The sequence below is a fragment of the Sarcophilus harrisii genome, chromosome X (assembly GCF_902635505.1).
Source record: "Sarcophilus harrisii chromosome X, mSarHar1.11, whole genome shotgun sequence".
In the NCBI taxonomy this organism is placed as follows: domain Eukaryota; kingdom Metazoa; phylum Chordata; class Mammalia; order Dasyuromorphia; family Dasyuridae; genus Sarcophilus; species Sarcophilus harrisii.
In genome coordinates, this window is record NC_045432.1 from 55,904,881 (window position 1) to 55,932,247 (window position 27,367).

A 27,367-nucleotide genomic window follows, 5' to 3' on the forward strand; every position below is an offset into this window, starting at 1 on the left:
GTAGCAGTTTGGACAGTGAGACCCAGGTCTCCAGGAAACAAAAGCGGTCTTTTTATGGATCTGTTGCTGTTTTACTGCAAAATGGCCACATGAACTCCCTAGGGGCCATTCGGATCCTAGACCTGGGGCCAAAATGGGAACATAGAGGCCATCTGTCTAACACCTTCCTTTTACAGATCAGGAAACCGAGGCCCAGGAGTGAAGGGACTCACCCCCAGTCACATGACTTTTAGCAACACTCCTTCCACTTGCCTCCTTATTCTTCAGACATTTTAAGTGCCCATGATAGGTCTCACCCTTTCATTGTGGCTGGAGAAATGCAAAGACAAATCAGAGGGGTCCCCTAGGCCTTGAGAAGTACATAATCACTTAGGAGAAATGGGAGACGTACACAGTACACATATAAAAACATTACGAACACAAGAGAAACATAATGCTATGGAATCGGGCCAAGAATCTGATCCTTTCAACCTAGAAGGGGATCTGACTATGGGTCAATGAGGGAAAAAGAAGAGTCAAGAACGGGGTTAGAGTAACGACTGCTTTGGCAGTTTGGGGGCCAGAAAGATCAGAGGCAGATTGTAGAGGGCTTGGAATTCTGGGTCGACTTTGGTCTTTCTTTAGAAAGGCAGTGGACAGACAAACAATAAAGTTACTTGAGTCAAGGGAGCAACACGGGTTCTTTCGGCTGTTGTGATGTTACAGCGAGAAGCGAGTAGCCGGTTGATAAGACGGTATTGGACGATGGGTTTGGAGCTTCTGGACCACAACTGGAAAGGTGCAATCTCTAGTTCTTGAGAATGAAATTTTGTTCTGTTGAGTTCAATGGGGAGTCATCAAAAGAGACTGATATGGATGTATAGACAGCTCTCTGACCAACTTAATTTTCAAAAGGCCTATGTAGAAGATGGGGGAATCAAAGACAAGTACCAGACCTACAACAAAACCATGGCACTATCCACTAAGAAGGTCAGATTGAGCGGGGATTGGCAAGGAAGGCCAAGAACAAATTACAGAGTGGGGAGTTGTACTGGGGAAGAAAGATCCAAATAGAATAATGGTGGTAATAATAATTGAGGGAGAAAAGGAAACAGTTCCTCAGCTCTTATTTTCTCCTGCTCAGGAAAAAAAAAAGGGAGGATGTTTATCAAAGGTATATATCCAGGCCTTACAAGGGTATTTCTTAAATGGAATATGAGTTCAGTAGAAAGATTCCAATTGATCAAAATAGCAGACAGGGAATGTTAGCACTAACATTACTAAATGTTCGGAGGTTTTACAGATTTGAGTTGCAATTCATTGGAATCTAAATGTTATAAACCCTGAGAATTCTACTACTGCTCTGAGTAAACCCTGCAGCTGACACATCTTCGCCTGACCTCTAGTCAATTTTGGTTTGTTTTTTTTTGTTTTTTACTGATTTTTTAAAAGTTTGATTTATACCTTATCTTTTTATATCCAAATCATTTCTGGATGTAATCCCCTCCATTCACCTTTCAATGAATCCTGCTTTGTAGCAAAGGAAAACTGTTAAGCAGAAACAGTGTGCAGTGTTCCACACACATAATCCCCCACTTCTCCAATTAAAGGAGGGAAGTGCATTGCCTCAATTCCCGGGCCAAGCTTGATTATCACAGTGATATAGTGTCTGCTTTTCATCGTTCTTTCCATTTACGTTTTTTTAGTCATGTCTATCATTTTCCCGGTTCTGCTTAATTGCTCGGCATCAGTTCATAGACACCGACTCATGTGGCTCTGAATTCCTCACATTCGTCATTTGTTAGGGTGCAATAATACTCCCATGATGTTTATAGATCACACTTCTATTCGGCCATTCCTCGGGGCATCTTACTTTGTTTCCAGCTTTTCACTTCCACAAAAGTGCATGATGAATATTTTGGTACATATGGGAACATCCTTTGTGTCTGACCTTGTTTTCTTTGGCAAAGAGAATGAGCCTAGACTTAAAAGAACAGAACAAGAATGGTTGATGGAATATTGCCACCTAGCGCAGGTGGAGAAATAATAGGAAGGCACATAGCTGCCTTACTTAAATGACCGTAAGGAGGCCCAGATGAACTATATGTTCTGATCCTGAAAGAACTGTGGAATGTGTTCTTGAGCGTAGACTTGGATATGGAAAGATATCCATATATGGAGATATGGAAGATCCTTTAGAAGTCATCTGCATTCTACACCTTTCTTCCTTTTGCAGCCCAGAGGGAAGAAGTGATCTGTCCAACATCAAGCAGATGATATGTGGCAGAGCCAGCTTTTGAACCTGGGTCCTCTGCTTTCAGATTCCATAGTCGTCTCAGTAAACCATCCTATCTTAGGTGATGGCTGAGCCATCATGATTTGGCAGGAAAGGGATAGTGATTTGGGACTGGAAAAGGGCAAGTGTCCCAATTTGTTTTTCAAAAGGCAAGTCTGACAGCATCTTGGAAGACGGTACCCCATGACGACAAACGTTTCTGTCACTGTCTTAGACAAAAACACGGGTCAAATGCTTATGAGATCTGCAAATGACATCGAAGCAAATAGGGTAGTTGATACATTGAATGACAATGTGTAAGAAGAGATCACAGACTGACTAATGGGATGCACCTTAAAAGAGATAAATATGAAATGGTATGCTCAGGATTCGAAACAAAATCCACCTCACAAATACAAGATGAGGATAGCATTGCTGGGAAGACAACTTAATGCAAGATAGAAGAATTCTGCTACGCGACTGTCAGCTCAATAGGAGGCAACAATGTGACAGGGAGGCCAAAATGGACACAGTAAGAGAGGCAGGATTGAGAAGAAGGGAGCTGACAGCTACTGTGTATCCTCAGGGGCACAGACTACACAGGATGGAGAAAAGTGCTACATTCCCCTTTCCGTTCCCAAGAGCAAGAAAGGACCTCAGAAATCCTTAAGTCCAACCCCCTTATTTGCCACAACAAGTCATAAAGTGGCAAAACTTCCATTCAAATCTAGAACCTCTGAATCCAATTTCTCTTTGCACTGTTGGATGCTAGACAAAAATCTTTTGGGGTTTTATTTTCAAAGACACAGGGTTAGAACAAGCAAATACCCAGTAACCAAGGTATGGTTTCAAGTTTAACAAGGAAGTGTGTATGTGTATTGACAGGCTTTTTTTTTTTTTTTTTTTGAGGGGGGGAGGTTTCTTTTGGGATGGGGGAGAGGAACCTGTTTTATAATTAAGTTTTGTTATTGTTGTGTCCTCGTCAGTCATGTCTGACTTTCTGTCACCCCCTCCCAAATTTCCCAATTTCTTGTAAAAATACTGGAGCAGTTTACCACTTCCTTCTCCAATTCATTTTACAGATGAGGAAATGAGGCAATTAAGGCGAAATGACTTGCTCAGGGTCACATAGCTAGTAAGTCATCATCGTTGATGATGCAAGGTCAGGGGGCCCGGCTCAGCGCTTCTCTTCAGACTTCAGGGTTTTGGAAAGAAATGGGGGAGTGGGGAGTAAGCCAGGTATGAACTTCCTTGACTCTCTCAGCAACTGTTGGTGCCTTTCTTGGGTACTGGTAGAAGAGATACCCAGTCTCCTTTCTGGGAAAGAGAGGATCAAAGAAAGGACGCCCCTAGGGACAGTCACAAAAGAACTAGATGCTTCAATGTGGAATCTCACTAAGGAGCTGCTAAAGCTTTAACATCCAAAGGCCTTTTTGTTTGTCCATTTATTTGTTTTAGCAAAGACAGCCACAATAAATGGGGTCGGCACCTCTTAGGCCTTGCCTGGCCCACTGGAGGAGCTGGAAGGCCTGATTTGGTATGAAATCCAGTGGTTGTGCCTTATGATTAGGATTCTTTTCAAAGCCATCATATGGAAATCCCTTCAAACCAATTCTCAAAGAGAACACTGAAGGGTCTTAGGTGGGGGACTCCCTCAAAGCGGGAAGATTACAACTGTCTAAGGCTTACTAGAGGAGCACTTGTTTGTCCTTTGTTTCTGAAAAGGACCAGTAGCACCATGGTTGATGTCCTGACTTTGTGTGTGAACTGGGGCTGTACAAAGTACACTCTCAGGATGACTGGCGAAGGCCACGGGATGCAGTGGATGATCTTGGCCTCTTTGACGAACTCCAAAGTAACTCCTTAGGTCGCTTTGGGGCCCGGAGAAGCCTACACGTGCTTAAGGTGAATGTCATTCTAACTCACCAACCAGTTTAAGGCCTGTGGGTATATGGGCTGTTCGGGAGGACCAGCGCCGCTGGTGGGAAACCTTGCCGAGTCCTTTTCAGGGCCACTCACCCACCTCTGGTGTCCAACTGTCCCCCGACTCTCTCCTATAGTTCCAAGAAACTGTAGATGTGCAGCAGGATAAAGCCAGCATAAGCTCTCCCTAGGCAAAAGGCCTAAGCCACTTGTCGTTAGCCCCCACTCTTTAACCTTGGGCAAGTGAAGCCTTTTAGAGCTTGGAGACTTGCTTGTGACACATGGAGACTAGGTGACTGGCATAGGGTCACACAGCTAGCTAATAAATATCAAAAGGAAATCAAGATTTGAATTCAGATCTTCTGCACTCTTAATACCTCCCATCCTATCCACTTCTAAGCAAAAGAAGCAGCTTTTCTGACATTTTCCCCGATCATAAGCAGGGCAGTAACGCACACATGACCTAGAATGCTCACGCTTAAAATTCTAAAGACTGTCTGCAGTTCAGGTCTGTGCATTGGCTCCTGAACTAAGAGAATCCCCTTTTATACTAGGCCCAGTGTGTTCACTGCTCTCAATTCTCAAAGAAGTTCTAGAAATGGGGTGGGGGGAAGAGGGAAGGAAAGAAAAGGAGGAAGGCTATCATATAAATAAGAAGGGACAATGATCTGGGTTCTAGGGACAAGCCTAACAAAGCAAAACTGGACATATAGTGGGCAAAAGTCATAGCTAGCAAGCATTTACATGGTGCTTGAAGATTTGCAAAGCACAATCCAAGTTAATCTCATTTGTTGCTTAACAAGGACCTTCTGAGAGAAGCACTATTATCATTCCCATTTTACAGATGGAGAAATGGAGGCTGAGTGACTTGTCCCTAATTATAACATATCTGAGTGGGATATGAACTTTAGTCTTCCTGAGTCCAAGTCCAGTGTGTTCTCCAGCTGCCACAAGAAAGAGAGGTTGCTGATGAGAGTAGGAGAATGAGGGTGTAAGGAGGGATTCTTCACCAGTCTAGAATATGTGGGCAGATCTACTTGGGTTTCTGAGTGGTGGGGCTGGGATAGGAGACAGCAGAATAAGGCCAGGATGCTGAAGACTTAAGCCTAAGGAATGGCAAAGAATGGAGCACTGACTGGCATGTCTATAAGCTGACTTCCTTCCCCAAAGTCCATTTCCTCAGGAAGAAGTTTTATGTACTCCCACTTGCGGGACTTGCAAATGCAGATCCTGGAGCTTACTTTAGTTCCCAGGGCAGGAAGGAACACAGCTTTGGGAGCGCCTCTGGGCAAAAGATAAAGGAGGCTACACCTAGTGGAAGTGTTCATTAGAGCCAATTACTATTTGGTTCATTCCCTTTGTTATTAAACAACCTCTCAGAGCTCTCAACTGAGGAAGCAAGGGAGGAAGATGGAAGACAACTCAGTAGGCTATAGAGGCAAAGTCATAAGAATGGCTTCCACATCTTTGGCTCCCCAAGCTCTTCCCTCACCAGAGCCCCTGAACCTCTCTTTTCCAGAGGAAGAAACTGAAGCTCTGTGGGAGAGAAAGGGGTCCAAGGTCACACAACTTGGCAGTAGGGGAACCACAACTTGAACGTGCACGACTGGGGACCTCCGAGAATAGTGTTCTATCCTCCATCAGGTCACACTACCCTGTTCCAAGTTGAGGGTTTCTTCCAACCTCAAACTGGCAATAATTATATATACCTTTGGGGTTAGCCTTGTGCTTTTCTCACAGCAGAACCGTGAAATTTAGACCCACAAGGACATGGGGTTGTCATTTCACAGATGAGGCAATTCAAATGCAGAGAATCTTAGTGGTCCTGGTGGGAGGAGAGTGAGGGAAGCCCAGGAAACCCGATTTCTTGCCTTCTGGTCCAGCCGATTCAAAGCACTTCCTGTCAGTGACTTCTTCCCTCACAAGTTACTCGGGGTATATGTATCTCCTATGCTTCTCTGTACGCAAATAATACAATCCTAAGTTCCTCGAGGTCAGGGAATTTCCCATTTGCCCAAAACCTAGCATGGGGCCCGGCATCCGATGGATGGCCTGTTAGATGGAATCGAATTGTTAAATGGAAATATCACTTTAGCTGTAATGGGGGTGGGGGATACCATTCCATTGGCTTTTCTCCTTACTGAACTATATATAGGGTAATACATAAATAACTACAAAAGAACTTTGGAAGTACTGCAGGCTGAGCATTATTACCGCATCTGAAAAGGGAAGCTTATAAATTTAACATTACCTGCAGAGTTAAGGGCATGGTGAATGGAAGGGTCTCCAGGAAAAGAAGCCGGAATGGACTGTCCAAGTTGGAAGGTTGGCCTGGGAAGAAAAAAGGAATGAAATACCTTTTAGTTGCATGGGGTCATTTCACTTTCTACAAGTGTCAGTAACTCGGAAGGATGTAATTAGGAGCGACCCAAAAATGGAGAAAGGAAAAATACTGAGAAGAAATTCTTAGAGATGATATTCATACAAGATGGGGCAAGAATGGTAAGGGGACTGGAGAAAGGGTGAGGGGAGGGTGTGTGCGGTTTCAATTAGAATGAATGAAAGCCTGGGCCCTGAACAAAACTCCCATCTGCTCCCTTCTGTCTTTAGGTTTCATATTCTCCAGTCCCGTAAACAAAAATCAAATCAAACATCTCAGAGTCACAGAATCCAAAGGGTAGAAGGGACTTTCGACTTCTGCTCCAGGTGTTCTTAACTTGGGCTCTGTGAACTTTCCTTTTTAAGTAGAAAACTCTGTTTTAATAAAATGGATTTTTTTTTTTGTAATCCTCCAGATTTGATTTCATTGATCTAAAAAAGTTATTTTGAGAAAGAGTCCATGGCATCAAAAATAGGTTAAGAACCTTGGCTTTTCTTTAGCTCCTGCACTTGACCGATGAGGAAACTGAGACCCAGGGAGGGGAGCTTACCCAAGGTCAATCAAACAGTGGCAGAAGGAGACCACCAACTAGGGTCTTCTCTCGGTCCATTAGCAGAGCCTGTTACTATCCTCTTCGTACAGGTTCGACAAGTCTTCCTTTTCCATCCTTAAAACTGTATGTGGGGCCTAGGGATCAAATACCTAGACAACTACTCATTAGCAGCCTTCCTGTCTCCAACCCTTTCCCATCCTGCACTCTCTAAGCCATCCAAATTACCTGCTGCTTTGACCACATCACTCCCTGCCAAAAAGCCCTCCTCACCCTCCATATCAAATTACTCATTTTACCTTTTAAGTCCTTCCATCAATCCATTGCACTTTAGTTTCCCTCTTCCTATCTCTCCACCTGCCCTCCCTTTGTCAGCCCCTTTGGCCCCCCCCTCCCCCCCACTCACAAACCTGCCACATTCCCCGGGAACAAAGCCCCTCTTACCTAGCTGCTAAGCCATCTTTCTTCATGGTCCTCCAATCCTAACAGAGGCTGACTAGATGTGGGTGGGGTAGAGTGTGGCTCCCCGAACTCCATAGGCTGAGAGTGCCTTGCAAAACAGAGGTGAGACGAGGATGCTACCGACCAAATCCAATCCCAACTGCTTCCCACCTCCCCATCCTCCTTATGGAAACTCCAAGGCAGATGTGCAATCTCCCTCCCATATCTGGGGTTGCTGGGCAGAAAGACAGCATATTTCTCCTCATACAGATACGGGGGGATTTGCCATGGCCAGATTTCCCTTGCCCCAAAGCAAAAGGTGGTCTCTGGGACTTAACTAGTTAACTAGACTTTCCAAGCTCTAAATGAATGCCACTGTCTCATTTGGCACCCTAATGATATATACACATATACATACACATTATACATACATACATGATATACACATCTACACAAACGCCAATCATTAAGTGCCTGGGATTTGCCGGGCCCTCTGCCAAGCATGGGGAGGCCCTGCTAAGGCCTGGAAGTGTGGAGCTGAGCAGTAGCACGGAGGAAGAGGATAGACAGCCTCCCTCAGAGGCAGGAAGACCTCTCTCCAAGGGCATCCTCGGCAACCCACCAGACATAAATCCCTTGACTTCTCAATTTCTCAGGCAGCTCCCTAAAAATTGTAAAGGCCAGGATGGGTGTAGATCTGCCCAGGCAGAATTTCTTTGGAACTTCTTGATGGTGGAAAGTCCTCATTTTTTGAAAGTAGGATCGAGGTGGCAGCTGGGGGCTAGATCACCTGACCCCAGCAGTTCTTATTCTGCTTCGACTACTTTCCACTTGCTTGAACATTAGCAGGTCATTTACTAAGAGCAGCCAACAACCATAGAGTGCTTTGAGGTTTGTAAGATACCACTGGTATGGATTTTGAATAGTGTGTTTTAGAATCATATAGCCTTTCTCAAAATGGAAATTTATTGTGACATATATTGAATCCTCTTGTATGTTGCTCTGTGCACATGACAAGGATTTGGTTTTCCTATTTTCTATTGGATTTAATTTTTTTTTTTTTAAAAAGGTCCTCATTGTTCATGTTATCTCACTTGCTCCTCATCCATTTCACAGATGATCAAACAGGCTGAGAAAGGCTATGTGGCTTGCTCAGTCACGGAGATGTCTGAAGCAAGCTGCACAACTCTTCCAAACTCCAAGACCATATGTTCTTACCTGTTGGGGGGGTAGGGGTAGGGGTTTAGCTGCCCCTACCTAACCTATTTAAACCTCTCAAAGCCACCACTTCATTTGTAAATGAGGATCTTAATTCCTATACAGACTCTTTCACAGGGTTGTGTGAAGAAGCCCCAAGCCACTATCCCCCAATAGGGAAGATTTACATGTGGCTTTAAGCTCTGCCAAGCATTTAGACACATCTCATATAAGTAGGGCTCTGAGGAAAACCTCAGTTTTGCTCCTCCTTGGAAAAGCAATATATAAATTCTGGCTATTATTTCCTATGAAATTAGCATGGCTTTTGGATGGTTTAGAAACCCTCCAAAATCTAAACATGAGGTACTGGCAAGTGACTATCATATGATGCGGCTGCCAGGCAAGAGAGAATGAACTAGCATTTAAACACCTACTATTTTCAAAGCATTGGATACCGAAAGTCGAAAACCAATCCTTGTTCTCAAGAGCTCACAATCTGATGGAAGGAATGACACTGAAGAAGCCCGAGGCTAATTAGTAGCTCAGAGATATACATCTTCTAGAAAGAGCTGGGATTTCAGGGCCACGGAGACCTTCCAATGTAAGAATTCTATCCACCATCACAGATGGCAACTTCTATGAGTAGCCAGTAAATCTTAGGGGGCTGTGGGAGAGGCCCATATGGACTAAATGGTTTGCTCAGGAGCACAGCTAGTATAAGAGCAAGGATCCGATCTGTGTCAATGAACGTGTACGTGCACATGCGCATGCACGGGCACATGCACGTGCAAGCTCGCTTCCTTAGACCGGTTCTCCTTTAAAACTGGAGATGTTTTAATATCGTCTCTGCACCGCCTTCGCCAACCCTGAGTAACTGAGCGTCCCATGGGAACGTTGATGGCTGCCAATTTTCTACAGACCGAGGTGTTCCTAGGGCTTCAAGACAATGAAAATGAAGTCTGGGAAGTGATGTATTTTGGTCACTTTATTAAATGATATTAAATAGTTTAAAGTTCAACTACTAAACAGCACTTTGAATGGTGAAAACACAAGATAGTAATATTGTCATACTTGAATGCTTTTCTTGAAAAACACAATTCCAGTCCTTATATATATATTACAAAACAGCCTTAGAGGAAGAGGTGGACATCTTTTCTACAGTACTTAAGATATCGAATACAGAACCAAAAAGCCGTCTAACAGAAACAAAGGCAAGTCTTCACAGCTGTATGATTTCAGCAGCCAAAGCTGGTTGATGGGACTGAAACATTACTATACAACTGGGACAAAACATATACAATCTCACAATACTAAGCAAAAACGCTTTACATCCAAAGGAAGAAACAGGTTACAAAATGTGGAGAATTCCGCAGGCAAAATTGTATTACAAGCAACATTTTTAATTGTCATCTTTAAGCCATTGCAACTAGTTAAAACATCTAAAACAAATACAAAAATGAGTTTCTTAATGGTGTATTTGTCTTTAAATATTTGTTAAAGCTTGGTGTTATATTCAAAGCACATAGTATGCAGCTAAAAAGCCAAGTGAGAAGACTGCATGTAAAGTGGTCCAAGTTTACTTTCCAAATCCCTTCTCCTATTTGTCACTCTTCTTTAATACCTAATTTCCTCCATGGTGAAAAACATCTCTCAAAATGTTGCCTAAAACTTCCACATCTAAGTCTCTGAACCAAAAAAAAAAAAAAAAACAACAAAAAAAACTCAGACCATGATGCAAATTCTCAGGTCTGATAGATTCTATTTACAGTATTCAGGACGCATCAGTGGAATAGACCGTCTTCAAATACTAGTCTCATACAACTCAATCTGTCATTTCTTCAAAAGCAAATGCATGTCAAGTTCTCCCTCCTCAAACTCCTCGATCTGGTAAAAACAACTGGCCAACGTATCCCAATATATGAAAGTTTGTTCAGGGACATTTCACCACAGAAGAAATATTATTTAAAAAATCCGTTTTAGCTGCTTTTGCACCACCAGACCTCACAAATTTTATATCACAAACAAAATGTAAAACTTCACAAAAATGAAGTCACTCACAATATTTTAGATGTCAAAATACTAGCTCTTTCCAAACATAAAACTGAAATCATTCAAGAATGATTAAAATAACTCAAACAGTTTTAGCTAATGTCAGCAACTCATATTGAGTCCAATAACACTTAGCGCCTATGCTGTCAAGCTTTTTTTCCCTCTATAATTCTGTAGCAGTTTATTTATTATGTGTTATGCCATCATCTCAAACATGTTGAGTTTACTTCTATATTCTAATAGTAATGTTTTTTGTAGACATTCCATCAACAAATGTTATGCAAAAAAAAAAAAAAAAAAAAAAAAAAAAAAAAAAAAAAAAAAAAAAAAAAAAAAAAAGGATGGTAGGTTTACAATACTGATTAAAAGAGAATTAAAAAAAAAATGGTTTTTCTCAGTAAAAACCAGATGATGGGGTATTAACCTAGTAAAATTCACAAAAGTGGGAACTCAAAGGTCTAAGTTTATCTTTTTTTTTTCTTTTTTTTTTTTTTTTAATTTTTTAAAGAAGTAACTCCTGTTCCTAGGAAAACCTAAATGAGGGTTAGTATGGTGGGAGGTGGTGTTGAGAGAAGAGGGAGAAGAGCATGGAAGCCAGAGATTCTTATCTTGAAGAGGAATGATTTCACAATACTGACAGCACTGGAAATTGTTTAAGCACATTCCTCCTATGAACTGAACATCAGCAGTAGTTCTGCCATTTTGATGTTGTTTATAAAACAGGGTGTGAACCTAACAACCACCATTACTGGCTTAACCCTTAAATGCTTGGAGCTGGATTTTCTCGGCCTATACCCCGTTGCCAGCAACAGGATGAAGCACCAGCACCGGCACCAAGCGTGATCATCGTGTGCTTTGTGTCAGTGCCAAAAGGGAGAGAGGGGAGGGTAAAAGGAGAGGGAGAAATGGGAAGGGAGGAGAGGAGAGGAGGGAGAAATGGGAAGGGAGAGAGGGAAGAGGGAGATGGAGAAGTGAGGGAGAAAATTCCAAGGAGAGAAAAAGGGAGGAAGAGAGGAAGAAAAATTATTAATAAATGGAAGAATCGTGATTTGCGTGTGCTTTGTGTCAGTGCCTAAAGGAAGAAAGAGAAAAGAGGGAAGGGAGGGGAGGGAAGAGAAGGGGCAAGCAAGGAATGGAGGGCCCGACAGATAAAGGAAAGAGACGCACAAATCGGGAGGGAGAAAAAAGGGGGGGGGGGAGGGAGGGAAAGAAGAGAGAGGAAGAGAAATTATTATTATATGGAAGATAACCCATAACCCTGAAGTTTATCAATAATTCCAGCACATAAGTGAAATTTTTAAATGGCAGAAAGACTAGAGAAGAATACCAAATTCTTCGGAAGCTGTACTTAAGGCTGTTGGAACAACTGGAAGTGCAGGACTCGAAAGGGTCAGAGCAGTGGGATTTAAGATATTGCACTCAATCCTGTGTGTTAAAAGAGAACCCTCAGCTTCTAAATTGTTGAATAGATACAGGCTTAGCACAAGCCTAGTTTCAGACCAGTCAAAAGGACTCTAAAACCATTTCTGTCACTTTAATCAAGAAATTGATTAGTATAAAATGCAATCCCTAATTTGAGGAATCAACTCTAATTAAGAACTCAGCTGTGTGCGCACGTGTGTTTGTATATGTATATGTGTGTGTATGTGTGTGTGTGTGTGTGTGTGTATGTATACACTTGGAAATTTGTATTCTTTCCTAAGCTGCTTAAGCTCATAATGATGGCATGATTGCTAAAAGCAAGCAAAGGACTTTAGAGAGGAAACCTGGGGAGCTGCTACTGTCATGGAAGGGCTTGTTTTCACTGAAAACAATTTGAAATCTCTCCTGTACTCAACACATGTAAGAAGATTCTAGGCAACATTACTGACCAATGTCAGGGAGAAATGGTCCGTCCTATTTAAAGAAAATCGAAAAGCTAATATGGAACATGTAATTTAAGGGGACCAAACTATTTATACAGTTGAGTTCTGTTAAGCCATTGATTCCTAAAAAAATAAAAGATCTTTCTTTTCTTTGATTTGAACAATCCTTGTAGCTCTTCGTGCAAAATCACATTGATTTCCCTTGGGAAGGTCCAGGATTTTTGCTTCTCATTGGGGGCGGCGCGCGCTGCAGTGGTGGAGGCTGCAGGCCACCAGCCACTGACTGATACATTCCTCTCATATCAATCTGCTGGTAGTTGGAAGGATTCATGATTAAATTCGGAGGCTTTGGCATCATGAGGTGGTGACTCAGGGCTGCTTGTTGATAAGACATCTGTTGCTGCTGTTGCTGATTGTACTGCTGCTGGAGCCTCCGGTTCATCAGGATCCGCTGAACACAGCTGATTAGCTGCGGACACAAAGTGGAGCCGTGACCATCCCAGGCCCAGAGTCCCACTGGGAGCCATGGGCCATGGGGGAGGGAGAGAAGGGGAAAGGAGAGGGGGAGGGGTGGGAGCTGGAGCAGGAGCTGGAGCTGGAGGGCCCAAGGACCAGCCCCAAAGGAAAAACCACCTCAGAAACACCATTTAGGACTAAGTTCTCTTAATGACTCAACCATTGTATTGCAAAGCAGCATTTAGTTTCGTTGCTATAGTGACCAGCTCGACAGCAGGGGAAATTACTGCCAAGTATTAGTTACAGCAGGTCTTCTTTATTTGAGCAGGTCTCCTTTGTCACCTCTTGGAAAATCTCACATATTGATGAACAAATAAATATTTCTAGAGACAAACACCAACAGAGAAAAGCCACTTCCAGTTGGGGAGCATTACAGTCCCAAAGCCTCACATTCCCCCAAGGAGAACTGAAAACCATTAGGCTCCCCAAGCCAATTCCACAGAGAGCAGAATCCCAACTTATTTGGAAGTGGCCGGAGGCTGGCAAAGGAATGCCCTGGTAAGGACTGACCAGCAACGAATGATTCGCAGAGACTACCATGGCATTAAAAATGATTCCAATGTAGTTTGAAAAGAGATGCTGGGCAGGGAGACTCATTTTCAGACAACGCTCCCACCTGCCAGTCTTCCAATGGAAATGTGTACCCGAGTATGGCGTTTTGGGGAAGCTGAGGATGTAAGTGTCTAAGGTTAACATGGTATGGTTTTTAAAAACCCAAGTAAAATTCTGCCCTAAACGACCTCAAAAATGAAGCAATATCAAGGAGAACCAATCTGGTTTTCAACTTGTGGCCAGGATCTCTCTGAGGAAGAACCAAAGACCATGTTCACGGCATATATTTTTCCACATCCGTCAGTCTCAATTCAACAGAATAAAGTACAATTTAAAGACTCGGGCGACTCTTACCATCTGTTGTTTTGTCAATACATCATTGTAGATTGCTTCTCTCCTTTTCACATCAAGCTCCTGGCTGGCTTGTCTATTTAATGCCAAAGCTTGCACTTGGGCTTCTGTCAGATTCATGTTTTCCTTCCACTAAATGGAAAAGATTGGATTTAGTCCTAGACAACAGCAATTCAATCTGGTGAACATCTAACACTGCAAAGATTGCAGACTGAAAGCGGGAAAAAGCTACTCCACTGGAGCATTGATCGAGGGACCACAAGAGTTCAAAAAATGGAGCCTCCCGGACCCATGCACCGATTCCCTTAAACGGTGACTTTCTATTAGGCTGATCATGCCAGATGTATAGAAAGCACTAGCAAAAGAAAACAAGGCAGACATATCTCGGGCTGGTCAATGTCCTGGTTCAAATAACCCCACAGCTGGGAAGTAAGTGCCTGGAGGTGAACTAGAACTCCAGGCTATGAGGCTCCAAGTCCTAGACCACAAACTTTGAATATGAATAATAATAAAATTCCACAGGCCCTCTGTTTTCAGGAGAAGGCTTGAGTATGTGTTCTGTCATATCAACTTTTCAAAAGGGGCCTACTTTGCTCTCCAGCAAATAAATCTCCATAAGGGGGGAGGGAAGAGTAAGTATGTCACTCACTACAGCAGAAATGATGTCTTCCAGGGGTTGAATCCGCACTGCTGTCACACTGTTGGTCGCTTCTACAACTTTTTCTCTGCCTTGGTTAATGAGGTCCTGGAAGAATTCAGTGAAATTAAATCCCACCGACATTTATACAACTGATAATATTATTAAAGCAAAGAGAGAGAGAGAGAGAGAGGGAGGGGGAGAGGAGCGGGGAGGGAAGGGGATGATGGAGAGACAGATAGAGAAGTACCAGAGTAAGTTGTCAAAAACACTTGGAAGACTTCCACTCCCCAATTTGCTAGGCTTATTTTGTAAATTGGTTTTACAGCTCAATGTCTTAGCCAAATTCATGGCTGATAATATGGAAAAAAAGGTCAAATCCAAAGGAGTGGATTTGGTAAGAAGATAACAAATTCTAACCCACAACTAATGAAAACCTCAAATCAATATTGTATATATTTTTTAAAAAGCACAATTTGAAGTGCTATTTTTCTAGCCAATAAGGCACCCTCTTACTGGGTCATAAAGAAATTATTGGTTAATTTAAATCTACTAAAGTCAAGTCATTCCTGTTTCACAAAGAGGTTTTAATAAATTAGGGTCATTTGTTCAATAAACATTTATAAAATGCCTACTATGTGTCAGTCAGGCAGTGTATGAAGCATTGGGGATACATAAGAGGAATAAAACAAGGCTCTGCTCTCAAGAACTTTACAAGTAGGGGAGACAACGTGCAAAGAAATATAGAAGAATTACAAAATACTTTAGAGAAGGAAGGCACTGGAAAATTAAGAGGGGTTGGGGAAGGCTTCCTATAGGAGGTGGGATTTTTATTTGGGATACAAAGGAAGCCAGAGAGGTCAGTACTCAAAAGTGAAGGAGGGAGAGCATTCCAAGAATGGGGGCCGGCCAGAGAGAACGCTCAGGAAGTATGAACTGTATCATTCATGTAGCAGCAAGGAGTCTAGTATCATCGGAGAGAATATGTGTTAAGGACTGAAGTGTAAGAGGATCACAAAGGTAGCAGGGCTCTGAATGCCAAGCAGAGCAGTTTATATTCTCTCAGGGTGGTGGATAAGGAACCACTGGAGTTTATTGGGTAGGGAGGTGACAGGCTCAGACCTGAACTCTGGAGGCTGGATGGACAGGAGTGGGGAGAGAATTGAAGGAGGTGATCCACCAGCAGGTATTGCAATAAGCATGGCAAGAGGTGATGAGGGCTTGAGGGGGAAATAATGAGGAATCCAGGATGACCCCTATATATTGTGAGCCTGAGGGACTGAGAGTACAGTGTTGCTCTCAGTTCTACAGTAAAAGGGAAAGCTTGAGGGGAAAGACAATGAGTTCCATTCTGAAGAGATTAAAATTAAAATGCCTACTGGACATCCAGTTTGAGATAACTGAAGGGCAGTTGGAGATGTAAGCCTGGCAGTCAGAAGAAAGATTTGGAATGCTTGAAGAACAGAAGAAAAATTTCTTGCATCATTACCTATGATCCTATTCATAGGAAATATCTGGAGAAGCGCTCAACTCTAGGACACTTAAAAGATGCCTTTCCATACACACAGTAGTTCTCCACAACTTACCTCAAGCTGTTGATTACTCATTGCGGACAGGGCTCCCAAATTGAAAGGAATATATGGGGTTTGAGAGTTGAAATTGACAGGAGGTAAACTGGCCCCAGTTGGCATGTTGAAGCGCATGGTAAGTCCCTAAAAAAAAAAAAAACCACCACCCCAAATCATTTTTCACATATAAATCATATTCACACACTTAAACCTTTACATTCTGCATCACCATTGTGTTTGAAAAAGAATCTACTTGTCTCAGATCTAGCAAATTATTAACACTCTTCCACACACAAACAAAAGTCCTTTTTCAGCCGAAACCAAGATCTTATTACACAGAAAGCTTTAACCTGTAAACGCGCCCCTCTTTTTCTCCTGAGATTCCCACAGAACTGGGTTTTTCAGAGAATTCTGATGACAAATGTAGCATCACAAGAAGGCCAAAGAGCTTTTGGAATAATGAATTTTGGGGAGTTTAAAAAGGATACAGTGTTAAGGCAACTTTTCCCATGAACGTACACATACATTCTTACTAAAATTTATCATTAAAAGGATTCTTTTTTTAAAAACCACAAATTTAAAAACTTGTTTTTAAACAGAAAGTGACTGTTGTAGACTAATAGCCAATAATAGAATCTGCATCCATACCCTGATATACTTTCTATAATAACTTAGTTTTCACAATAAAGAGGGTAACAGAACATCAACCAAGACCTGAATAATTAGACTTACTGTAACTAGAGTTATTAGTAAATATAGCTGGTACCTGTTCATCCATGCCCCTCAATGCAGTAATCTTCTCCTGTTAGCAAGCAATGGGAAACCATGGATTGAATGGAGAATAACCAGGTTTTTACCCTATACAATCTCCTCATCTGTGAGGTAAGGGGGTTGAATTAGATGATCTCTAAAGTCCTTCTAAGTTCTAATAGTCTTTATGTCTCTGAACTGGAAACACAAACTAGAGATGATTCAATACTGGTCAGTTGTTACCCCCACCCCCACCCCATCTTCCCACCCAGCCCTCTCCTCCCCTCCATTCCACGACTTCCTTTGGGTCCTGCCCGATTTGTATTAGACCCACATGAGACCCTTAATAGTTCTCCACAACATTTGGGAAAGACAGGATAGTAGGAAGTGTGGGAAAAGAAAAGAAACAGAGTAGAAAGAGCACAGGATGTGGAATTCAAAAGTGAGCATCACAGACTGAGAGTTGAAAGGGGCCTTAGAGAAACTAAGTAACTCTCTCTCTCTCTCTCTTTTTTTAACAGAGAAGGAAAAAGACTACACTTGTCTAAAGCCACATGACCTGTATACGGATTGGCAAGGTTTGAACAGAGCTCCTGACTCCAGCACCAGTGCTCTTTCCAGAAACTGTACCCTACTGCTTCTCAACTCTGTTATTTGCTTGGCTCATTTGGCTAAGTAATTTCACCTCAATGGGCCTCAGTTTATAGAATCACAGATTTACAGCTGTAGGGGATTTAAGAAGATGTTATTTAGTACAATCCCCATTATTTGAAAGAGAAGAATTGGGGGGAAGAATGGGTTAGTGAATTGTTCAATATCATATTTAATACTTACTTGCTTAATATTAGTATCTAGTATCTACTTACTACTTAGTAAAAGCATTGAGATTCAAACCCAGGTGTCCTGTTTCTCAATCTAGCAGGATCTCCCCACTATGCCACATAACCTAGAAGATCCTTTTGTTCAATCATTTCAGTTGTGACTGACTCTCTGTGACCCCATCTGGGGTTTTCGTGGCAGAGACACTGGAGTTGGTTGGCCATTCCTTTCTCCAGCTCATCTGACAGATGAGGAAACTGAGGCAAACAGGGTGAAGTGACTTGCCCAGGGTCACACAGCTAGGAAGTGTCTGAGGCCGGATTTGAACTCATAAAGATGAGTGTTCCTGACTCCAGGCCTGGAACTCTGTCCACTGCAGCGACACCTAGCTGCCCTAATCTATAGGATCTCCAGATTCAATCAATCTCTATTTCTTCTTCAAGGAATACCTCTTCACTGGGCCCTTGCTCCAAGTGCTCAGATTCTAAATGAGGACCCCATTTGCCACTGAGAAAGGGAGTAGCCTTACCTTCTTTTCAGCTTCATATTCAGCCCAAGCTGCTTTCCTCTCCTCCTCAGTCAACTCTTCTTCTTCTTTGTGGTCCAGAAGAGAATCATGCTCGTGATATCCTACGATATGTTCTTTATGTATCTGAAGCAACTCTGCAAGGATTGTGTCCTGTTCAGATGTAAATAAGTGAGATGGCGTGAGGTTTTCCCAATAAAATGTATGCCCCGACATTAAGACCTTCTGCTAACTGTTGGCATGGGACACTTATACTGGCAGTACTAGTTAGTTATTGCCCTCAGAATGGCAATAACAAGCCTAGGAAATACCCGAAGATACAGGGGACTTCACAGCTTCAAAGGTCTCTTCTCATGGATAAAGAGATTGACATGTCCATATCATGAATCTGCTCCCCCTCCCCCTCCTACAATTATCAAGTAATTATTGTTTTTCTAGTCCACCCCCCCCATGAAAAGAAAGAAAAAGAAATACAGTACAGTTATATTACACAAATATAGTTAAGCGAAACCAATCCCCATACTAGACACCTTCAAAAACTATGTTTCTCATGTGGCATATTAAGTCTGACATCTTCTGACCACGAGGGAAGTAGCGTTCTTCAAGAGTCCTGGAAGGGAGAGACTGTAAGAGCATGTCCACATCATATGAGTGTCCCTTGAAAGGACTGGGTATGTTAAGCTAGTTAAACGCACAGGGCGACCATGTGGAGAGGGGATTTATTACTCTTCTTCTGTCATTGGCTCTGTCCTTTGGGGCCAAATTGAAATCCTGCAAATACTTGAAGACAACTAGCATGATTCTCCCAAATCATCTCTTCTGTGAAGTTTGTGACGCTTACAGACCACCCACCCGGAAACGTCCACTATGTAAGATGGGATTGGAGCTCAGCAGAGGGATTACGGTTACATATACAGATATGAGTCATCTGCCAAAGAAATGGCAACTGAATTCCAAGGAGCTAATAAGATTACCAAGTTGAGAGTGTAGAGAGAAAAGAATAAGAAAGAAGACAGGGCCCTATGGAACACAGTTAGGGGAGGGAATATTGAGAAGGATCCACAAGAGAAGACCAAGAAGAAGCAAGCAGACACACAAGAGGAGAAACATGCAAACAGTATTACAAATGCCAATTAGTTTTTGTAGTCAGGAGGTTCCAGCTAGGCAATATTGTCAAATGCCACATAGCCATCAAGTAGGATGAGGACTTAAGTCAGTGGATTTGACAATAAAATAAAGAGTTTCAGCTGAGTGGTAGAATAAGAAGCCAAAGAGAAAAGAATGGAATTTGTCTGGAGGTTGGCAGTGAAAAAGAGAAGAGCTATAGAATGATAGCAGGAGTAAGGTAAAAAGGATGAGGCTATTATGAGCATGTTCACAGGCAGCAGAGAAATAGCCAACAGGAGTACAAACAGAAGAGGGGAGAGGAGTAGCACAGTCCAGGGTTAGTGACTGAGAAAGCTATTACGGCTGAAGAAGGAAATGGCCAAATGATTCCAGTGTCTCTGCCAAGAAAACCCCGGATGGGGTCACGAAGAGTAAAATGTGACCAAAGTGACTAAACAAGAAGATGATATCAAGGGGGTGGCAGTTATGGAAGGTAATGAGAATAAGGCTATAGCAATCCGCCAGGGCAGTTGAAAGAAGCAGAACATGGAAATTGAGGTTGATAACCCGGGAGTCCAGGATTACAGAGAGGACATTAACGTGCAAGTTCAAGTTCCCAAATACATGGGAATGGTAGACTTGTAAGGAAAGATTATAAGTCAGTTCCTAATCTTGTTAAGAAAGAAGAGATAACAAATCTGAAAGGGGTGACAGGGATGAATGGAATAAACCTCACAAAGAAAGCTGGTGAATGATGGTTAGAATGAAGGTCTGAATATGGCAGTAGGGAGCAACAAATTATTGTAAACCATTCACAGATGACAGGAGCAACTAGCAGTGGCCAGAACCTTCTGGGGATTGGAGGGCTCCCTTGAGTACAAGAAGATGAGAGAATATGAAAAGAATAAATTCAAGGGGAAGGGAAATTTAATATTCAGCAGAAATTGTAGAAGGAATAATGGAAAAGGAAGACAGAAAAGGAAGTCTTTCCTTACCACCAGAGAGTGGTAAGATTCAGTCAAAGAGAAATGAGAGTAGGTAGCCAAAGAAGGTGCCCATTTCATCACTAAGATTAAGGGATCAGATGACACAAATTCCTACCCACAGAAACCAAATGTGTGTGGCCTGGAGCTTTTAGGATCCAATGATGGAAGGCGGTGTGGGTTCAATGTTTCTTCTCCAAACACCAGGGAGCTGTGGTTGAGGGAACTCGGGGCAGTAGTCTGGGTACCCAGGGACTGGAATGAATTCACATATGGGAGCAACTCGGCAATTTCATCTAAGATGGAGGGAGATGAGTATACCTAGAAGGTATTTCACAAGTAGAATACTCATTTGGCCTAATGTCACCCTGTGGTCAACCTGCTACAAATCTGAACTTGCACTATCACAGTGCATAGATGACAGATACATGGGCCATCACTGGGACTGATATACATTGCCTTTGCAGACTGACAGGATGTGCCAGCAATTACAGAGAACTCATTTTCAGTAATCCATACTAAAAGGAAGATTTCAGCAAAAGTGATAGATAATACTATTCTATGTCATCTGAGAATTTCATCATGAAATACCTTGTAGGTTTATTTTCTCTTAGATTTTTAAATAATATTATTTTTTCTCAATTCTCAGGTATAAAACTTTATTTTTCACCAGGTCTTTCTTTCCAGCTACTCCTTTTATACATTTCTGGAGGGATAAACCCAATTCAGGATGCATGTAGCACATCTGAACTCTGTTTTCCATAATCCTACAAATAAATATAGTATAAAAAGAGTATACTAGAAAAGCTTGCTTTGAAGACTGTTTACATACACATAACTAACACTACTTTATTAATTATTAATCAATGGTCCAATGTGCCTACTTTTGTAGAGCAATGGTTTGACAAATACTAAAAAAAAAAAAACAACGGAGCTGTATATTACTTTACATGGAATTGAGAAGGATTATGCTGTTAAGTATGATCCACACATTTCAGTTACTATCAGTCAAGTCAGCTTGCCCATCAGGCACAAATCAGGTTTCGAAGGATTCGGATTAATTTAAGTGTTGGGATCTGGTTTGCCGTCATTTATACACGGGATCATGCATCATGCATAAGTTAGAAGTCAGTCTTTGTAAGTCTTCTTCCAATTCTTGCTCCATGTTGGAGAAGATCACGCTCCAGGCAAGAATCTTACCTTGCCATTAGGTTATTAAGATTACTCCCCACTTGCGATAATTTATAGAGCTAGGAGAAATGACAGAATTCATTTGAAGGAATCTCAAAGAAAAAAGACAGAACTAAGGGAAACTAGCACCTCTAGACCTCAGATTTTACTTAAATTATATGATTCCAATCATTTGGAACAAGTAAAGAAATGAAGAAAAAAAAAGATTAATGGATCAAGGCTGAAAGACTGATCACAGTCACTAATAACTACTGTGAATTCATTCTATTTTACTTGACCCAGATTCAGGATACTCATTATTTGGTCATCTTCATGCAATATTACCTTTCTTATACAACTTGCAGGCCCCTCTCCCCCCACCCCATTTCACTACCACTACTGAAAAGGACATTTTAATCAACTGTCCATACGAATTATTCCCTGTAATTTTCCTGAACAAGAAATACATTATTCTCTAACTCCATGTGTATGGGTGTCTTCCAGTATTAGAATATAAGCCCCCTGAGGGCAGGGACTAGTCTTGCTGTTAATATTTGTGTTGATAGCACTTAGTACAATGCTTATCATACAGTAAATAAAAGCTTAATAAAGGTTTTTCCATTTAATAAGAGAAATGCAAATCAAAGTAACTCAAAGTAACATTTCATACTCTGAAAATGACAAAGAAATGTTCAGTCGTGTCCAATTCTTTTGTCACCCCATTTGGGAATTTCTTTGCAAAGATACTGGAATGATATGCCTTTCCTTCTCCAGCTCATTCAACAAATAAGTAAATGGAGGTGAACTCTGTGAAGTGCCTTGCCCAGAGTTTCCCATTTACTATAGGTCTGAGAGGAGATCTGAACTCAAGAAGAGGGGCCTTCCAGACCGCAGGACTGCTACTCTATACACTGTGGTATCACACTTAACGATATGGATAGGCAATGCTGAAAGGTGACTTACTAATAATATACTACTGGCAGAACTGAACCAGAACTGACTGAAGTCAGTCAAGAGAAACTAAAAATGCTCATACTTTCTAAACTAAGGAAGTTAAGACATGATGAAAAAAAAAAAAATCCCATATAGAAAAAAATATTCCTAGCCATTAATTATTGTAAAAGCAGAAGAATAGATGCCCATAAGAAGAATCAAATGAAAGCTAGACTATGAAGTAAGCAAAACCAGGAGGACAATCTATACACTTCCTTTTACTGTTTGGACTTGGCTTGAGATGTCATTTATTCAAGGAGCTCTTGGCTGTCAAGGACCTCCCATTTCCAGGGCAGATCTGCACCTACTCTGAGGCTTGAGAGTCCTTGACCAAGGCCCCAGTATGTGTCAGAGGCAAACCTTGAACTAAGGTTGTCCAGACTTCTAAATTAGCTCTCTTTCTACTTAAGTAAGCTATGCAGCCTCAAAGGAAAAGAAAAAAGAAAAACAGCACTGAATGCTTTGTAATTATGACAACTAAGCTTAGCTGCAGAGAAGAGATGAAAAAATACATTTCCCTTCCTTCGTTGTACAAGTTGGGGATTACAGAAATGAGGTACTGTAAATGCTGTCAGGCTTGATAGCTATTTTCTGAAAAGGTTTTTTTTTTTTTTTCACCTTCGTTTTTTTCTCTTATAAAAAGATGGGTCATTAAGGATAGGGGAAAAAATATATTTAGAAATGAGGGTGATGTAAAAAACAAAACTTGCATCAAAACAAGTTATACACAAAAGGCCTTTTAAAGTAATTTGTGAAAATAAAGATTTGTATAATAAGTTAAAGTAATTCACAATACATTAACAAAGGAAGTAAGATATGACTGAAGTTGGCCTCACGTCTAACAGCGCAAGAAGATCCATATAATCAATGAGAACAGGAAAAAGCTGCCATTTTGAGTTTTTTAATTTTCCCTCCAAGATGCCAACCTCTAAACACTTGTCTTGAATTTCTGCAACATTCAGAATTATTTGTTCTTTCTATCTAAGTCTATGGAGATGCAGCCTGGGCATTCTTTAAAAAATTATGCCGTTTTAGAAACGACTTATCCCCCCCCCCCCCAATAAATACTCAGGAATACAACTGTAGTGTACATTGGGCAATTTCTAAGTTAATGAAATAATAAATAATCTTATTAAAAATTCTGACATTCATTTGTAACTACTTTTACCTTAACTATGTCAGATAACATATTTAACCTCCACAATAATCAAGCACACATTAGGGAGCACAAGGAAAAATCTTTCTGGGAGAGGTCCAGGTAAAAAATAGTTTGGAACTCTTAATTTTAATATCAATACTTAAATATTAACATTAATGCTTTCTCATCGTAAAGTCTAGTACAATATTGAGTGGAAGGATACTCAATAACTAGATAAAGCAACAAAGCCCATATGGTGTTGCTGGCACAGGTATTTTTATTTAGCACATTTAACTTCTCATTCCATGGTTTTTATTCTATTTAAGGGCTATACAGGTCTCCATAAACAAGATTCAAGGGAAAGAACAATAAAACTTAGAGCCAAATACTTGCAATTATTCTGTTTAAAAAAAAAAAAAAAAAAAAAAGGCAAAAGCTTACTACAAGGGTCAAAGTCCTCTCCACAACTCGCCTATTGGGCATAGTATTTTGTTCACTAACATTATTGCTATCTGGCAAATAAGTAGAGGTCTTAACCATTCCTCAGTTTTTAGTTCTTATGCTCACACTTTATTTCACAAAAGAAGAGAATAGGCAATGTCTACTGAAATAGTTACTGTGAGCCAGAACTGGAAGTCATTGACAATTAGGAGGCAAGGAGCCACCTTCATACCTTCAAGTCCTACTTCAACACTTTCTAGTCATGTGATCAAGGCTATATGCCTGAACCTATTTCCCTCAATTTCCTTATCTGTAAAATGGGGATAATAATAGCACCTACCATCTAGGGTTGCTGTTGTGGGGAATCATATGAGATAATATTTGTAAAGTGCTTACACTGGCAGTATCTGAACTATGTTAGTCATTTTTTCAGGCATGCCTGATTCTTCATGACCCCATTTGAGGTTTAATTGGTAGAGGTAAGGAGGAAATTTATTGAAAGACTAACTAGACAAAGCTACAGGACTTGTCCTGTACAAGCTGTCCTGTAGTTTGGAATGGCAACTAAGTCACTTTAACTGGAATCAGACCGTGAAGTTTTATATTTTCTCTGAAAGGCATTGATGAAGCACTGAAGATTCTCTTTTTGCAACTGTAGGGTAAGGCAGATTGGAAGATGCAGAGGCTGGAAGAAAGACCCATTTAGAAACTACAGCCATGGCGCAAGCAAGAGGTAATATGGTTGTAAACCAGTACAGTAGCCAAATGAGGGGACATAGGCAAAAGAAGTTGTGGAAGTAGAATTGGCAAAATTCCACAAATAATCCGATCTGGGGAGAATAGAGAGAGAAGATTAAAGGATGACTCAAGTTATGAATATTGATGAGTAGAAGGACAATAAAACCCCTTAAGAGAAATGGGGAAGTTTCAAGGCAGAATGAGTTCAGGGGGAAACTGACTTCTGTTTTAAAGCCACTGAGTATATGATACCTACAGGATGGACATCCAGATAGTTAATTTAACAGCTAGTAATATAGGACCACAGTTCAGGTCTATTGTCCAGCCTGGAGTTGTAATCCAGACTCCGTCACACACACACATACACACACACAAAGTGATCCCAAGCAAGTCACTTTACCCTGTTTGCTTCACTTATCTCAGCTTTAAAATGGAGGTCATAAAAACATCCATCTTGCTGCATTGTGAAGACCAAATGGGAGAAAAAATATCAAAGTGCCTGGGACATAGCGGGTGCTATGTAAATATTAGTTATTAACACCATTATGCTTTACTATATTGTGTCTAGGCTTGTGAGCCTAACGATTCAGTTTCATTGCTGATGAATACTATGTCCTGAAGACAATTTGCTGGTTGATGTTGGTCATTCATGTCTGATTCTTTCTGAGCCCAATTGGGTTTTTTTTTTTTTTTTTTTTTTAGCAGAGATACTGGTTTATCATTTCTTTCTCCAGATCATTTTACACATGTGGAAACCCAGGCAAACACAGTTAAGTGACTTCCTCAGGGTCACAAAGTCAGTAAATTTCTAAAGCTAAATTTGAACTCAGGTCTTCCTGACTTCAGAGCCAGCTCTATCTGCTGTATTTCCTAGTTACTCCGCTCTCCCTCCCAAGAGCTAACTTTTGCCCCAGAATTTTTTTTAAAGTGGCAGAATTTCTAACATGAAAATCACAAATCACATTTTTTTATTCCTTTAAGCCATAGTTTAGCACACTAACTCTATGATGATGCTATATAATTTTACAATACAACAAATAAATGATATTACTAAAAGGAAAAAGGTATGGGTAAAAGGATGCAAAGAAAAACTTTTATGGAAACACATAAGTGCAGAATAAGCTACAAAAAGAAAATTCATACAATGCAAACTCCCAGTCCAATATAAAATACTTACAATATGTGGAGAATTTCTTTAAAACATGCATATATAACAGTTACTATAGAAACAATATTATTGAAAACAAAATGGAATATAATCCATAGTCACTTGGCCAACAAAGTCATCAAAATGTGGTTTATATTACATCCAAATACATACGTTTGTTTTCTTTGTTTAAACTTTATTTTGCATTAAATTACTAATGAAATTTGAAAGCTAAAGAAATCAGATTTATTTTATGGTTAATACTCTTTTAAATTAATTGATCAATTAATCAAACAGAAATAATGATAAATTCAAATAGTGAAGAATGTAATTTAAAGCAGTTGGCATAATCAGTATTTTCTTATCCAGTATTTTAAATTCTGTTCTCCACGGGAGGGGGCAAAGAGGGACTACTTAGGAAAAAACAATGTATTTGCCACATGAACAAATGTTTAAGCCTGACTTCATGTCAAATCTCAAGATTTTATTACAACACATCATGAAATTATGTACATACTCCATCATTTATTTGACAAACACCTTCATTCATTTATTCAAAAATCATTTCTTAAGCTCCAACTATTCCCAGAAAAACTACATTAATATTTAAATGAGAAAGTGATTCTGTCCCCATGGGCTGCATGTCTACCAGAGAGATGGGATACACACTCTGATGTTAAAACAAAATTATTAGAAGAGTCTAGATTCTAGTAAACAAGTCCAAGATTCTTGCTTTTAAATCTCACTGGAAGCTGACTTAGAAAAATGCAATCCACATCCCAAGAGCTAAAGCATTCTTGCATGTTAAGGAGACAGAGCCCCATGGAGAAGCAGCTGGGCATTGTGGATGGAGAGCTGGCCTAACAAATGCTAAGACTTCCTTTCAATGAATAATGGCTTTATGTTGCTGGCTAAAGTCCTTTAACTTGTCCACACCCCAGGCTACTCTGTAAGACTATAAGTAGCACAATAGTTGGTGCAGAGAATTTCTTCATTAGGCTTTCTCAGTACTCAAGAATCCACAGATCTGGTAAGGAAATCTGGGGTAGGAAGCATTGTAGGGCATTCTTTCATGAGATGAAGAAATTTAATGGATAAAAACAATACTAATATTAAAATATAGTCTAGACTACCTGGAAAGAAGTAGACTATGGACACATTATAAATGTGGCAAGAATGATAAGCTATACCTGGAGACAGCCTTTTGTATGGTATCAAAGAACTGGAAACTAAGACTGTGTCTATCAATTGAGAAAAGGCTATATAAATTAT

General features: G+C 40.8%; 1 protein-coding gene across 11 annotated transcripts in view; it reads right to left on the reverse strand.

Moving 5' to 3' along the window:
• Positions 1-11,274: 11,274 nt before the first annotated feature.
• The window catches only part of ATRX (ATRX chromatin remodeler), a 184,856-nt gene continuing 168,763 nt past the window's right edge, over positions 11,275-27,367 (reverse strand). For 9 of the 11 annotated variants that reach the window (XM_031944868.1, XM_031944866.1, XM_031944865.1 and 6 more), the window contains 6 exons: positions 18,382-18,531; positions 17,050-17,085; positions 16,302-16,427; positions 14,728-14,823; positions 14,082-14,210; positions 11,275-13,128 (listed from right to left, as the gene is read on the reverse strand). In XM_031944868.1, coding sequence (XP_031800728.1) covers positions 12,847-13,128; positions 14,082-14,210; positions 14,728-14,823; positions 16,302-16,427; positions 17,050-17,085; positions 18,382-18,531 — 819 coding nt within the window. In that variant the 3' untranslated portion in view covers positions 11,275-12,846. The remainder of the gene's footprint in view (positions 13,129-14,081; positions 14,211-14,727; positions 14,824-16,301; positions 16,428-17,049; positions 17,086-18,381; positions 18,532-27,367) is intronic. The other 2 variants (XM_031944870.1, XM_031944863.1) reach the window with 1 other exon arrangement.